This window comes from Diabrotica virgifera, chromosome 5, assembly GCF_917563875.1.
Source record: "Diabrotica virgifera virgifera chromosome 5, PGI_DIABVI_V3a".
Classification (NCBI taxonomy): domain Eukaryota; kingdom Metazoa; phylum Arthropoda; class Insecta; order Coleoptera; family Chrysomelidae; genus Diabrotica; species Diabrotica virgifera.
The window spans coordinates 234,640,636-234,655,269 of NC_065447.1; the positions used below are offsets into that span (position 1 = coordinate 234,640,636).

The window sequence follows — 14,634 nt, forward strand, 5'->3', positions numbered from 1 at the left end:
AATGGTTTTTCTCAATTATAGCGCCATCTATCCACAGTTCGAAAAAATGTCTTGAATACAAGTTGCTTACTTTTACGTAACGAATCCAAATCTGCAAGAAAAACTAGGGGTTTCCATTTGCGATTTTAAAGTTACCCTCCACCCCACCTCCGGGGGGTGTAGTGGGGGTTGGTGTTTGGTGTCATTGGATAGATTTTTGAAAATGATTGAACACGTATTTTTCATTTTTTCGATCCGACGTTTAGTTCGCGAAATATTCGACCGTTCCACTACTTTTGGGACACCCTGTATAATTTTATTTTCAGAAAATACGTATTTAGTTAAAAAATTTTCCGACAATTAATGTTCAGAAATCATTTGTGGCATTTTTAATGTATTTGTGTGTGTTTTATTCTTTTATTATTTTAATTTTTGGCACTGTTTTAATAAAAATGTTTGAGAAGTAGTAAGTATAAATTAGTTTAATATTTAAATAAAATATAAATAAAAAGTATATTAATTTCGTTTAAATCATATAATAGAAGTATAACTTCTTACGTGCGTACAAAGTACACACACCTTCTTTTTTTATGTTTTGTTTTGTAAACTTATTTATAAATTAACTCTAGTCTATGTTGTTTCGAAGTAGCAAAATGGATTATAACGTCATTGTAAAATTTATTATTGTTTTGGAGAGGTTTTAAAAGTTTTTTTCTATTGACATTTGAGACAAGTTTGACATTCTGTCTTGTTTCATGGTGTTTCGACAATACGTTTTGACTCTTTTGAGACAAGAGAAATCCCGTTCATTTGAGGTAGAATTTGCCCACATTATTTGAGAACAATAATTTAATAAATTCGTGAACAGTTTGTTATGAATTGCAGTATATAAAATTAAACATATTTTGTAACTTATCCCACCTTTCAAAAATATTTAGATCTGCATATAAAACTGTTAATCCATTTTCTTATTTTATTTGATTAAAGAATGATGGATAATTTTTAATGAACTTGTCTAATAGATATTTTGAAAATTCTTTGGAAATAATAATTGAGCTATCCTTCTACTCAAAAAGGTCTGGAACATTGTTTAAATAATCAAAATGTCAAAAAATGAAGAAAAACTTTTTTGTTTTATTTTTTGTTCGTTTTTTGATTTTAACTTTCAAAGTATTCACTTCTGAGAAAAGTCACACTGACATAAAAGTTGGGTAATTAAATTTCCTACAATATCGGATTCGTTAAAAATTTTAAAAAGTGTCATCCTTGTTGCAAAACAGCAATAATTGCGAAAAAAACATAAAAAATAAGTATTCGCATTTTACGTTTTTTAATCATTTATGCTATACTTAAGACCTTCATATTTTAACCAGAAAACCTTTATGATACAATAAAACAATACTGTAAATTTCATTAAGATCGATTCAATACATTTTGCAAAATAAATTTTGCAATCCAGCTTTTGCAAAAAAATTAATTTTTTCAAAATGTTGCAGTACTGACGATAAAGCAGACAGCAAGTTGAATTTTTTTACATATAGATGAAAGGTACATTATTCTTCTATACGTGAAAATAAATTCAACTTGCTGTCTGCTTTATTTTCAGTTCTGGAACATTTTGAAAAAATAAATTTTTTTGCGAAAGCTGGATTGCAAAATTTATCTTGCAAAATCTATTGAACCGATCTTAATGAAATTCACAGTATTGTTTTATTATAATATGATATAGTTTTTCTGGGTAAAATTATGAAGGTCCTAAGTGTAGCATAAACGTTTGAAAAACGTAAAATGCGAATACTTGTTTTTTATGATTTTTTCGCAGTTATTGCTATTTTGCAACAAGGGTGAAAATTTTTGAAATTTTTAGCTAATTCTATATTGTAGGAAATTTAATTACGCAACTTTTATGTCAGTGCAACTTTTCTCGAAAATGAATACTTTTAAAGATAGAATCAAAGAATGAAGAAAAAAATCGAATTTTTCCTTCATTTTTTGACATTTTGATTATTTAAACAATGTTCCGGCCCTTTTTGAGTGGGAGGATAACTCAAATATTATTATATGAGTTATTTTCAAGCAATTTCTGCAAACTAATATGAGTCACCTCTCAACGTCCAAATTAATGTTACTAATATTTTTACAGATGCGCCCTGGTATATAAGTACGTGTCTTGTTGCCGTTTGCAGATCGCCGCTGCGCTTGGCAGATTGTTTTTGCTGCCGTATTTGTCATTTAAAAAAATACGGGGAATGTATAATTCGTTGCCTATCGGCTAATATTCCATAGCGTCTTATTACAAGCAAATGATCAATCTGGGTACGGCTTGCCGAAGCGGGCCTTGAATTCACACAATCGCAGTCGGGTGTATAGCTGGCTAGAATCATTAATTTGAAAAGTCTCTTACGCACAGCGTACAGGGATCACTTAACGTATCGGATCGATCGAATTCTTTAAAAAACAATGAATAAAATTTAGTCTGTATTATCTCACAGATATTTTTTTATTTCACAGAAACGAATATCATCAACTCTGATTAACTTATATATTTAGAAAAATCTATGTGTCCATAAATGTGTGGGTCGGCACTGCCGACCCTGCCGACCCTGACCAGCCGCCACTATTTCCCAATCGCGCATAAAGAAGTATAACTTCAAAAAATAATTCCAATCTAAAAGGCACAAAGCATTTCCAAAACGTCGTAACTTTGGTGTAGTTTTTTAAACATCCAAAACACTACAAATAATAATAAATCTAGAACAAATCACACAGTTTCTGAACTTATATTTGGCACGTTGTGTTGTGTCAGTCGTAAATATTCCATTGTATAACAAAAGAAAACGGAGTTTAAATCTATAGTCTTACAATTTAAAGCTAAAAGTTCTTACCAATTTCCAAGTAAAACTGATTGATTGTATCGTACGTATCCCAAAAAGGAAAATTCGGAGTTTGTTGTTTTTCAGTTAAAGAATTAAGGTTCACTGAAACGTTTGGCAGTTCTCCATTGGGGTTTCTGGAAAACAAAAGTTCGTAAGATTTTATTGGTAGTGTAAAAAATAAAAAAGTGTAATCAATACAAGTAAGGAGTAATATAATAAATTTTTAAGCATTTTTATTTCCAGAGTTATTTTTACTAGTTGGTTGACTTCTAAATGACTTGTCACATTTCCATAAGTAGCTTCTTAAAATAATTTACTCATTTCTATAAGAGATGGATTTATAGACCAGGGCGCATCTGTAAAAATATAAGTACATTTGGACGTTGAGAGGTGACTCAAATTTTTTTGCAGAAATTGCTTGAAAATAAATCAAATAATAATATCTGAGTTATCCTTCCTCTCAAAAAGGTCCGGAATATTGTTTAAATAATCAAAATGTCAAAAAATCAAGAAAAAATTCGATTTTTTTCTTGGTTTTTTGATTATACCTTTAAAAGTATTCATTTTCGAGAAAAGTTGTACTGACATAAAAGTTGCATAATTAAATTTCCTATAATATAGAATTGGTTAAAAATTTAAAAAGTAGTCACCCTTGTTGCAAAATAGCAATAATTGTGAAAAAACATACAAAAACAAGTATTCGCATTATACGTTTTTCAACCATTTATGCTACACTTAGGACCTTCATATTTCACCCTGACAAACTGTATGATACAGTAAAACAATACTGTATATTTCATTAAGATCGGTTCAATAGATTTTGTAAAATAAATTTTGCAATCCAGCTTTCGTAAAAAAAATCATTTTTTCAAAATGTTACAGGACTAAAAATAAAGCAGATAGCAAGTTGAAAAATTTTTTTGCGTATAGAAGTGTGCTGTACCTTTCATTTGCAATTTTGCAAAATTAAAAATCGATTAACACCACGGCGTCAGGAATTTTTTTAAATAAACATTAATTATTGGTGCTACGCGCAGGACAGCGGATAGTTTGTTTTGATTGGGCATTCCAATGACCTTTGATAATGACTGATACATTTTAATTTTTATTACATTTCGATATAAATAAATAAATTGTTTATTGCAAAATAAAAACACATACTCTATCCTTTGAAATAACACTTTTATTAGCAAAAACTTTCTTTGTTAATATATTTTAACTTAAATAATAAAAGTTTATTATTTTTAAACATATGCAATTGTTTAAACAATATTTCACAAACAATAATAAAATTAGTTTGATTTTTGTGGAATTAAAATATTAAAATACAACAAAATATAGAGTAAGAAAATAATATATTAGATAAAGATTGGAAGAAATTTTTTTGGAAATCAACTTGTGTGAATCGAACACCGCTGTCCTGCGCGTAGCACCAAAAATTATTGTTTATTTCAAAAATTTTGTGACGCCGTGGAAATTAATCGATTTTAATTTTGAAAATTGCAAATGAAAGGTACAGTACACTTCTATAAGCAAAAAAAAATTCAACTTGCTATCTGCTTTATTTTCAGTCCTGTGACATTTTGAAAAAACTAATTTTTTTTGCGAAAGCTGGATTGAAAAATTTATTTTGCAAAATCTGTTGAACCGATCTTAATGAAATTTATAGTGTTGTTTTACTGTATCATAAAGTTTTTCTGGGTGAAATATGAAGGTCCTAAGTCTAGCATAAATAGTTGAAAAACGTAAAATGCAAATACTTGTTTTTGTATGGTTTTTTTTCGCAATTATTGCTATTTTGTAACTAGGGTGACTATTTTTTAAATTTTTAACCAATTCTATATTGTAAAAAATTTAATTACGCAACTTTTATGTCAGTACAACTTTTCTCGGAAGTGAATACTTTTAAAGTTATAATCAAAAAACGAAGAAAAAAATCGAATTTTTCCTTCAATTTTTGACATTTTGATTATTTAAACAATGTTCCGGACCTTTTTGAGAGGGAGGATAACTCAAATATTATTATATGAGTTATTTTCAAGCAATTTCTGCAAAAAAATATGAGTCACCTCTCAACGTCCATCTCAAAACAGATGCGCCCTGGACTATTATTATTTCAAGAAGGTTCAATAATATTTCCTAAAAACCTAATAAATAAAAACGAAATATTTGAAACGAAATTCGCCACATTAATACATATTTTTTTACACCATCAAAAATTAGAGACTTCAGCAAAAAAAAGATACTGACTTTAAAAAAACAAAAAATATTTTAAAGTGCAATTTTTCAATTGAAAATTATGGTGAATTGGAAAATTATTTTGATATTAAATCAAAATTAGGGGAAAAATTAATGTTTTAAATAAAAAATTAGTGTGTTTGGTATTAGCAAATAAACAAATAATGTAATCGGCAATGAAGCATTTTGACTTGCAATTTTTTCGTCCAGCATGGATTTATTTGAAATTTTCATAGAAGGTAGGGAACAGTCCAAGGATCATTTTCTATATCATGCCGCTGTACGCTAAAACCTTGGGGGTGGTTGCCACCCCATCTCGGGGGCGGGAATTTTTATTACATTTTAACTATGTAAATCGATGTAAAAAGTGATTCTAAGAAAAAAATGGTTTTTACATTTTCTTCGTAAAACTAATATTTTTCAAGTTATTCGCGCTTGAAAGTAACAGTTTTTCGATGAACAAATCGACTTTTTTAGAGGGTTTTTTGAGAATACCTAGAAATATATGCATTTAATAAAAAACTGTAGATATGAAAATTGTGTCTTTTAGTAACATAAACCAAATTCTTTTTCTATTAAAAAAATAATAAAAAGTATCTAGCCTCAAAATTAAGCGACTTATGATCAAAAAAGGTCGCTACCTACTTTTCTCTATGAAAAAATCAGTGAAAAGAACCCCCTAACTACCTTCCTAATTAAAAATTGGTCTTCACCTGCTTTCTGTAGTGCCTTTTATATTTGGATTATCAATACAGCCAAGAAGTCTGACCTATTTAAAGGCCTAATTTTAGAAAAACTGGAGTTTAAAGAAAAATTAATTTTTTGGAATTTCCCATTTTTCACCATTTACTTCAACATATCTCAGAAAATACTGAAGATACGAAAAAAAAAATGATAAACTACTAAATTGTAGCTGTTTTAATAACTAAAATTCCTTTATGCATAAATTTTTATTAGAGTGAACAGTTAGCGAGGTATAGCTGTTTAAAACATCTATTTACGAGCAAACACCCCCTTATCCCTTTAGACCCACCCTAATTAAAAAAAGGGATCTTACGGTATTTAGTTTTCACAGTCTTACAACCCTTCAAAAATCCTACAAATTCATTTTTGAAAAAACTTTTTATCGCCAAAAATGAAGGAGCTATGTTTATAAAACGAATTTTTTTTTAAAATTCGGATAGTCCGCTTATGGATAATTTTCAATATACATATTTTATGTATAATACCACAGCACCGGTTCGTATATTGGAAGATGACTAAAAAATTATTTGTATTTGTATTTGTACATATTTGTAAATTCGTATTTTTGTGCAAATAAATGTTTTTGTAATTCTTTAATTCTACTTTTTTTTTCTGTATAGATCTATTAAAATATCTACTTATAAAAACTGTAATGTTATTAAGGGTGGTTTTTAACGGTTGAAATATTATGCTATTATATCCTAAGGTATAAAACAATCGTTATTTAACCAATCAATACCAAATTTTACCCATATTAAAGTTTACAATGTTTTTATATAATTTTTGACAATAAGGGGTAGTTTACACCCCTAAAAATAATCAACGCCCTTAAGCATGATATAGAATATAAAGTACAGAGTGAGATGATCCTAATCCCAAATTTTTATGTAAATCGATGTAAGCCGAAATTATTCTTTTAGTATTTAGAATTTAGAAGTAAATTTTTTATATATAGCTCCAACAAGGTTGGTTTTAAGGGTTGAAATATTATGATAGTATATCTTAAAGCATAAAACAATCATTATGTAACTAATAGGAAACAAATGTTGACAATATTAAAGTTTAAAATGTTATTTTATAATTTTTTACAATTAGGGGTAGTTTTCACCCTTAAAAAACCAAAAGCGTTCAACGGCTCAATATAGAAAATGAACTAGAGGGTGTAATGAGCCTAATCCCAAATTTTTGTACAAATCGATGCTGGACGAAAAAATTGCGAGGTTTTGCCATTTTTTCAGCTTCATTTCCTCGACTAGTAGTATTAAATAAAAAATCACTTACCCAGTTTTGACGAAATTACTAATATAGTATATCAGGGCTTTTGATATGGCAGCATCACTGAATGTATAGTTGTACGGAGAATAGAACCCAGCACCAGTCAAGGGGAAGCCCAGAGCAAAGGGAAGGTCATCTCCTCTTACGCTCCCAAATCTCTGTAACAATACAAATTAAATGATGTTACTCGTTAGCTAAGCAGATTGGCTACGTTTATTCCGTAATTTATGTAGTAGGTAATAGAGAAAAGGATTACACCTTCAATTTGCACATCAAAGCTAATTAGAAAAATAGCTACCATTCGCAAAAAAAAGACAAAGAGATTAATGCATACAACTGAAAGGATACTAGTGAATAAAACTCTGAAATTAGAAACATTAGAAGAATTAGAAGAATTACGTAAAGGAACTGTTTGGTAATGATGAATGACCAGGAACTTCTTCCAGAAAAGTGATATTCAACAATTCTTCATATTAGATGACTAACGTCTAGATGTTTAACATGACCATACCATCATAAGGTGGCACCACTCTTTCTAAATTTGATTCACGACATCATCAGCATACATTAGGGACCACCAGGGAATACTAGGTATCTTATAATTTCTGTGCTATCTGATCAAACACTAATGAGAATAAATAAGGGCTAAGAACCGAGCCCTGGTATAATCCTAGTTTCACATGAAATTTATCAGTCTCTCCCACACCTTTCCTAACACTAGTTGTTACTCTCTTATACCTACATTTCTCTTATAATTTTCACATATATTAACATGAAATGGAAAGTGTTCATACTTAAAATGGGCAATGTTAATAAAGTTAATAGATTTAATTATTTAATTTTCACTTACCATAGGAACATCTCTCTCCCCATTGTGATGCTGAAAATGGAAGAAAAAAGTTGTTCCTCCTTTCAAGCTATGTAAATATCCTATCCTGATTAGAGGAGCCGCCGTATGACCATCACTTAAAACATCCAGGGTAGCGTCCCTAAAATCAAAACGATATTAAAATAAAAATGTATACAATTTTTATTCAGTTGCAATGCGAAGGCAAAACAATCTTACTTTTCAATTAGAATACGGAGTGCAATCCAGCTCTCTGAATCGCGATTTTCGATTCTTATTGGAATCTCATCGGAGAGAGCGCAGGCTTGTTCTCCATATCCTAACTGATCAGCACCGAGAGCTTTTCCCACAAATTGCAACTGAAAGAAATAGGGTAGGTGACTAGCGTCATCTGGCAAATGAAAGATGAAGTTTTTCAATCCTAATAGCAACATTAATAATATTGAAAATATTAAAAATATTACTAAAAGATTTTTAAATTGAAAAACTTATTGGTTCACTTTCCTGGTGACACCTCCAAGGCTTCTACAATTTGCAAGCCAAATGGATGCTGCAGTGAAGACAAATGGAAGGAATTCTACACTATGCAATTCACATCCCCGTCTGCAGCTTGGTAAAGTTCTAACGGAAAATGCACCTAGTTACTCTACGGAATAATACGACCATAAAATAAAAATGTATACCATTTTTATTCAGTTGCAATGCGAAGGCAAAACAATCTTACTTTTCAATTAGAATACGGAAGAAAACTTCATCTTTTATTTGCCAGATGACGCTAGTCACCCTCCCTATTTGTTTGAGTTGCAATGTGTGGGAAAAGCTCTCGGTGCTGGTCAGTTAGGATATGGAGAACAAGTCTGCGCTCTCTCCGATGAGATTCCAATAAGAATCGAAAATCGCGATTCAGAGAGCTGGATTGCACTCCGTAGTAATATTATTAATCTTGCTATTAGGATTGAAAAACTTCATCTTTCAAAACGATATTAGTTTTCTGTCGCATTGAACCACAAAAACTTTTATAAATATGCGACAGAGTTAGACATAATAATGGTTAGACATAAATATGGTAGCCAATACAACTATCGATAGTTGATTATCGAATCGTTGATTATAATATACCATCACCATAATAGTCCTCTTCTGCCTTCTCTCTTCCTTATCTGACTTAAGTAAGTTCGTCTTTTCATCGTGGCCACAATAAAAATATTTTTGACATAAGTAGAAAGAATAAAAAAAATATCCCTGAAGATTGGTTAAAGTCCGAATTCATAACCCTACCAAAAAACAACGTCCGAAAAACTGTAGCGATTATAGAATGATAAGCCTTATGAGCCACACTTTGAAAATCTTTCTACGTATCATCCACAGTAGAATCAGAGATAAATGTGAAGAAGATCAGGATGAAACACAATTTGGCTTCAGAAATGGACTGGGAACACTAGACGCACCCTTTGGACTAAATGTATTATTGCAGAAACGCCGAGGTCAAAGGAAAGACGTTTTTGCTGTATTTATTGACTATGAGAAGGCCTTTGATCGAGTACAACATTACAAATTAATTAAAATATTAAAGGATAAAGGAGTCGATAGTCAAGATGTACGAATCATAGAAAAATTATACTGGCGTCAAATAGCGACAGCTTGCATAAATGGAAAATCAACAGAAATATGCAAAATACAAAGAGGTGTCAGACAGGGTTGTATACTGTCCCCACTGTTATTCATTTATATTCATATATAATATTTAAGGAAGCGCTGCATAATTTGGAATGGGGTGTGAAAGTTAATGGAATTCTGATAAATACAATCAGATATGCAGACGATACAGTTATTTTAAGTGATGATATGAATGGATTACAACACCTTTTAAATGCTATTGACACAGTGGGAAGAGAGTTTGGCCTAAACATAAACTGTTCAAAAACAAAATACATGGTATTTAGTCGTTTGGCCCATCAAGATTCACGGTTATATGTTGATGGTGACATAATTCAAAGAGTACCCACTTTTAAATATCTTGGTTGCCATATTACTGAACAACTAGATCCAGATAAAGAGATAAAATGTAGAATCGAGATAGCCTGCACGACATTTTTAAAAATGAGGTCATTCTTCTGTAATGATAAGTTGCAACTTCAACTTCCAAAGCGCATGATTAAATGTTACATTTGGTCAGTCCTCTTGTGTGGTGTCGAAGAATGGACATTAAAAATATCCACCAATGATCGTAAGGAGGCCTTTGAAATGTGGCTGCACAGACGTACACTGAAAATACCATGGACGGCTATGCTGGCAAATGTGGCAGTCCTTAAGAGAGCAAATGCTGCCCGCGAGCTGCTTAATAACATCAAATATAGAAAGATGGCCTATTTTGAACACGTAGTAAGGGGAGACCGGTATAATATTCTTCAACTTATTACGATGGGTAAAATCGAAGGACGCAGAGGAATTGGTAGAAAGCAAGCCTCTTGGTTGAAGAATATCCGGGAGTGGACAGGAATAAAGAAAGCAGAACAACTATTTAGAATAGCTCGAGACAGAGACAGTTTCGCCATGTTAATCGCCAACGTCAAGGGGACTTGATAGGGCACGTTAAGAAGAAGAAGAAAGAATAAAATTTATTTTTTTTTAAATTCTTACACCATTCATTTTGTCATCTTTTTATCAATATCTTCAAAATTGATTTTAGGTGATTATGTTTTATTTGGTGATGCATTTTAAATATCACACAGTAGGTACATAGGTTCACATAATATCACTTAAGGGGATGGGTACGTATTTTCGGCTGCAATGCTATTCAAATGGGGATTCATTTTTTTCGAATCCTGAGAAAACTAGTAAGTATTTTTGAAAAATTTAAACGCAGAATGAAAGATTACGTTATTGCCGAGGGCCGAAAGTCCCTGAAAACTTCTATAATGTTTATTTTAATAAGTTACAGGGGTGAAAAACTAAGAGAAAATGTAGTGTGATTTTTAATTTCAAATATCTCATTCAAAAGAAACTTTTTATTTATTTTAAGGGACTTTCGGCCCTCGATAATAATTTAGTCTTTCATTCTTCGTTTAATTTTTTTAAAAACATTCATCAGCTTTTCCGGGATTCGAAAAAAATGGACACCATGTCTGTGGTGATATTTTCCAAATTGAACATTCGCTATCTTTGTCATACAACGCACTGAGTCACATAGAATATGATGACAAGACAGTGACAGTTTTAAATATTTTAAATATTTGACATGGCATCGGGAATATTTTGAGTTGTTGATTAAATAATATTGATTATTTCATTCATAGGAGATTCTGACCAATAGAAAGCTACAGAAATCTAAATTAAACTGATAACTTTTTTGATAATTGCCCGTCGTCAAGCATATTACGTCAGATGCCCTTCGTTGCTACGAAAAAATACATTCAGTGACATTAATGACAATTAATGTTTTAAAAATTATAAAAGTGATAACTTTCAATCGTCAAATATTTATAAAAACTTTGTGTTAAATTGTACTAATTTGTACTTACATAAATAAATTACAATAAAATTTTGGTTTTGAACAGTTTTATTCATGAAATAATCGCAACAAATTGCACTCGAACTCTAAAATTAATATAGAATTTTTGGCCTCGTGACACTTTGACATAATTTCACTCGCCTTTGGCTCGTGAAATTAAAACTGTCAAAGTGTCACTCGGGAAAAATTCAATAATTTTAGAGCTCTCGTGCAATTACTACTGATAATGTATTTGATAAATAATTGATTTATAGTATGGTATAACTAGACCCAAACCCAGACATCCAAAGTGAAAGTTATCCCCCAACACCAAATTGTTCTATATGGTCCACATAATGTTGAGAAACAAGTCACACCATTTTGAGCGTCGGGTTTGGAGGGGGAGAGGGGGGAGAAATCGGTAAATTCGTAGTTTTTTAAGTTTTTCGTCAATATTTCTATAACCATGCGGTTTAGCATGAACAATCTTCTATACAAAAATGTTCTACATTAAATTTAAAATAAAAAAGGCCCTATGCATAATCCTTCTAAAATGAACGGTTCCAAGGTTACGGAGGTAGTATAGTATAATTGGTCCAAAAAAGGCCTAACCCAAACATCCAAAGTAAAAGTTTTCCTCCCACACCAAATTATTCTATATGGTCCACATATTGTTCAGTAAAAAGTTACACCATTTTGAGCGTCCGGTTTGGGGGGGACGGGAGATGGGGGAGAAGTCGGTAAATTAGTAGATTTTTTACGTATTTCGTTAATATTTCTAAAGCTGTTCTTTAGCGTAAACAATGTTCTATACAAAAATGATCTACATAAAATTTAAAACAAAAAAGATCCCATACATAATTATTATAAAATCAACGGTTCCAGAGTTACGGAGGTTGAAAAGCGAAGGTTTTTTTTATATTTATTGGGCAATTTATAATATTATTACTGATGAAAGAAATTTTCTTAACAGGATTGTGTTTTGTAAATAAAATTTGCTATTTCAGTGGCCGATGGTATGTTAGTGATAAGCCCTTGAAGAAACGTCAACCTCATCACCCAAATCATAATCAATTTCCCAAAAAATATAAAAGGTATCGAAAACCTCCACTTTTCACTCTCCGTAACTCTGGAACCGTTGATTTTTTAACAATTATGTAGGACCTTTTTTATTTTAAATTTTGTGTAGAACATTGTTTACGCTAAAGCATAGTTTTAGAAATATTGACGAAAAACGTAAAAAAACTACTAATTTACCGACTTCTCCCCATCTCCCCCCCAAACCGGACGCTCATAATGGTGTAACTTTTTACTGAACAATATGTGGACCATATAGAACAATTTGGTGTTGGAGGAAAACTTTTACTTTGGATGTCTTGGTTAGGCCTTTTTTTGGACCAATTATACTATACTACCTCCGTAACATTGGAACCGTTCATTTTAGAAGGATTATGCATAGGGCCTTTTTTATTTCAAATTTAATGTAGAACATTTTTTATATAAGGTTGTTCATGCTAAACTGCACAGTTTCAGAAATATTGACGAAAAACTTAAAAAACTACGAATTTACCGATTTATCCCCCCTCTCCCCCCAAACCCGACGCTCAAAATGGTGTGACTTTTTTCTGAACATTATGTGGCCCATATAGAACAATTTGGTGTTGGAGAATAACTTTCACTTTGAATGTCTGGGTTATGCTATCTTTTGGATCAATTGTATCATACTATTAAGACTTGAACTTAATAAAAAGTTATTTATTGTTTATTATTTATGGAAGATCCAAGCAGAGAATACATCAGGATTATATTCTGTGATTCAAGTATTTTATTGTTAAATATGTTTAAAATAATTGTAAGCGTTCCATAGTAACAATATATTATTAAAAAATCACTTTAACACTTTTCCTCTTTTCTCGATTGAGTATTAGTTTTTGTTGTACATATAAATTATTACAATCACTGAATACATAGTTAGTGAAAAAATTATCACATTTATTAACTGAATTAATAATTTGCAATTATACAAATAACAGTTATCCAAGAACATTCAAAAGCCATCTCTTTAAAGTTAATGATGACATTGTCAACTAGAATGACATTCTAGTAATGTTTACAAATCCATACCAGTGTGAATTTTACTACACGTAATTTGTCGTGTAAAGACAGAAAAAGTAGGGATAGCCGTAAAATATTTGCGAATTATGTACCGATGGCCTTAAGCCCCATTTTAAAGCAAATTTCTAAAATTTTATTAAGTCTTTATCATTTTTTATGTAACATAAATATAATAATAAACTTTCGCGTATTAACTTCATTTACCAGATTATTATAAAAGAATAATTCACTGAAATTAATATTCATGCACTGGAGATGAAACTACGTCAAGTTTGGGGATTTAAGGATTAAATTATGCAAATTGGAAAAATTATGCATGCAAGTAATGTGTTGGTGAATTATTTTGAGCCAGAAGGCGAGTATATTTGCAACGGAAACTGCTGTTTGAGTTAATACGTATGTACAATATTCACAGTTTTGAATGACGATGATTTTGATACTAGAATATAGTGACCGCTGATATGGATATCGTTTCTGATCGAATTTTATGAGCTTTTTAAGAGCTTACGAAATTTTTTTTAAATATCAATGGAAGGAACAAGGATTACTGACTTACTTACTAATCCTTGGTTTTACACAACCTACTCTGCTCAGAGTCTATTTTACTTCAAATCGGGCCCGAGGCACTACACAATTTTCAGGCCCCTAAATATAATTTAGTAATACTCTTATTAGGGCCGTTTGTTCGAACGCTAATCAACAATTATCATTATCAAATATTTAATTACTGTCACCAAACTGTCAATGTCAACTTTGTTTGGGTTGCTGAAAACATAATTAATTAAAATTATGAGATTTATTATCAATTATGTTAATAATTATTGTTATATTAATTGATTATAGTCTCAGAATTGTAATCAATTATGTTTTTAGCAACCCAACCAAAGTTGACATTGACAGTTTTGACAGTAATTAAATATTTGATAGTGATCATTGTTGATTAGCGTTCGAACAACCGGCCCTTAATAATACTTTTTTTAAATGTATTAATTATTTAGTTTTATTAATAGCAATATAGTTGCACCAGAAATTTAAATTTTAATTAATAATAAATAAAATTTATATTTAAA

At 30.7% G+C, this 14,634-nt stretch overlaps 1 protein-coding gene across 6 annotated transcripts in view; it reads right to left on the reverse strand.

Moving 5' to 3' along the window:
• Positions 1–14,634, reverse strand: part of LOC114337069 (neuroligin-1-like) — a 616,817-nt gene that overhangs the window by 16,398 nt on the left and 585,785 nt on the right. For all 6 annotated transcript variants that reach the window (XM_050650872.1, XM_050650874.1, XM_050650876.1 and 3 more), the window contains exons 8-10: positions 7,963–8,101; positions 7,119–7,270; positions 2,865–2,989 (exon numbers count right to left, since the gene is read on the reverse strand). In XM_050650872.1, the coding sequence (XP_050506829.1) occupies positions 2,865–2,989; positions 7,119–7,270; positions 7,963–8,101 (416 nt within the window). The remainder of the gene's footprint in view (positions 1–2,864; positions 2,990–7,118; positions 7,271–7,962; positions 8,102–14,634) is intronic.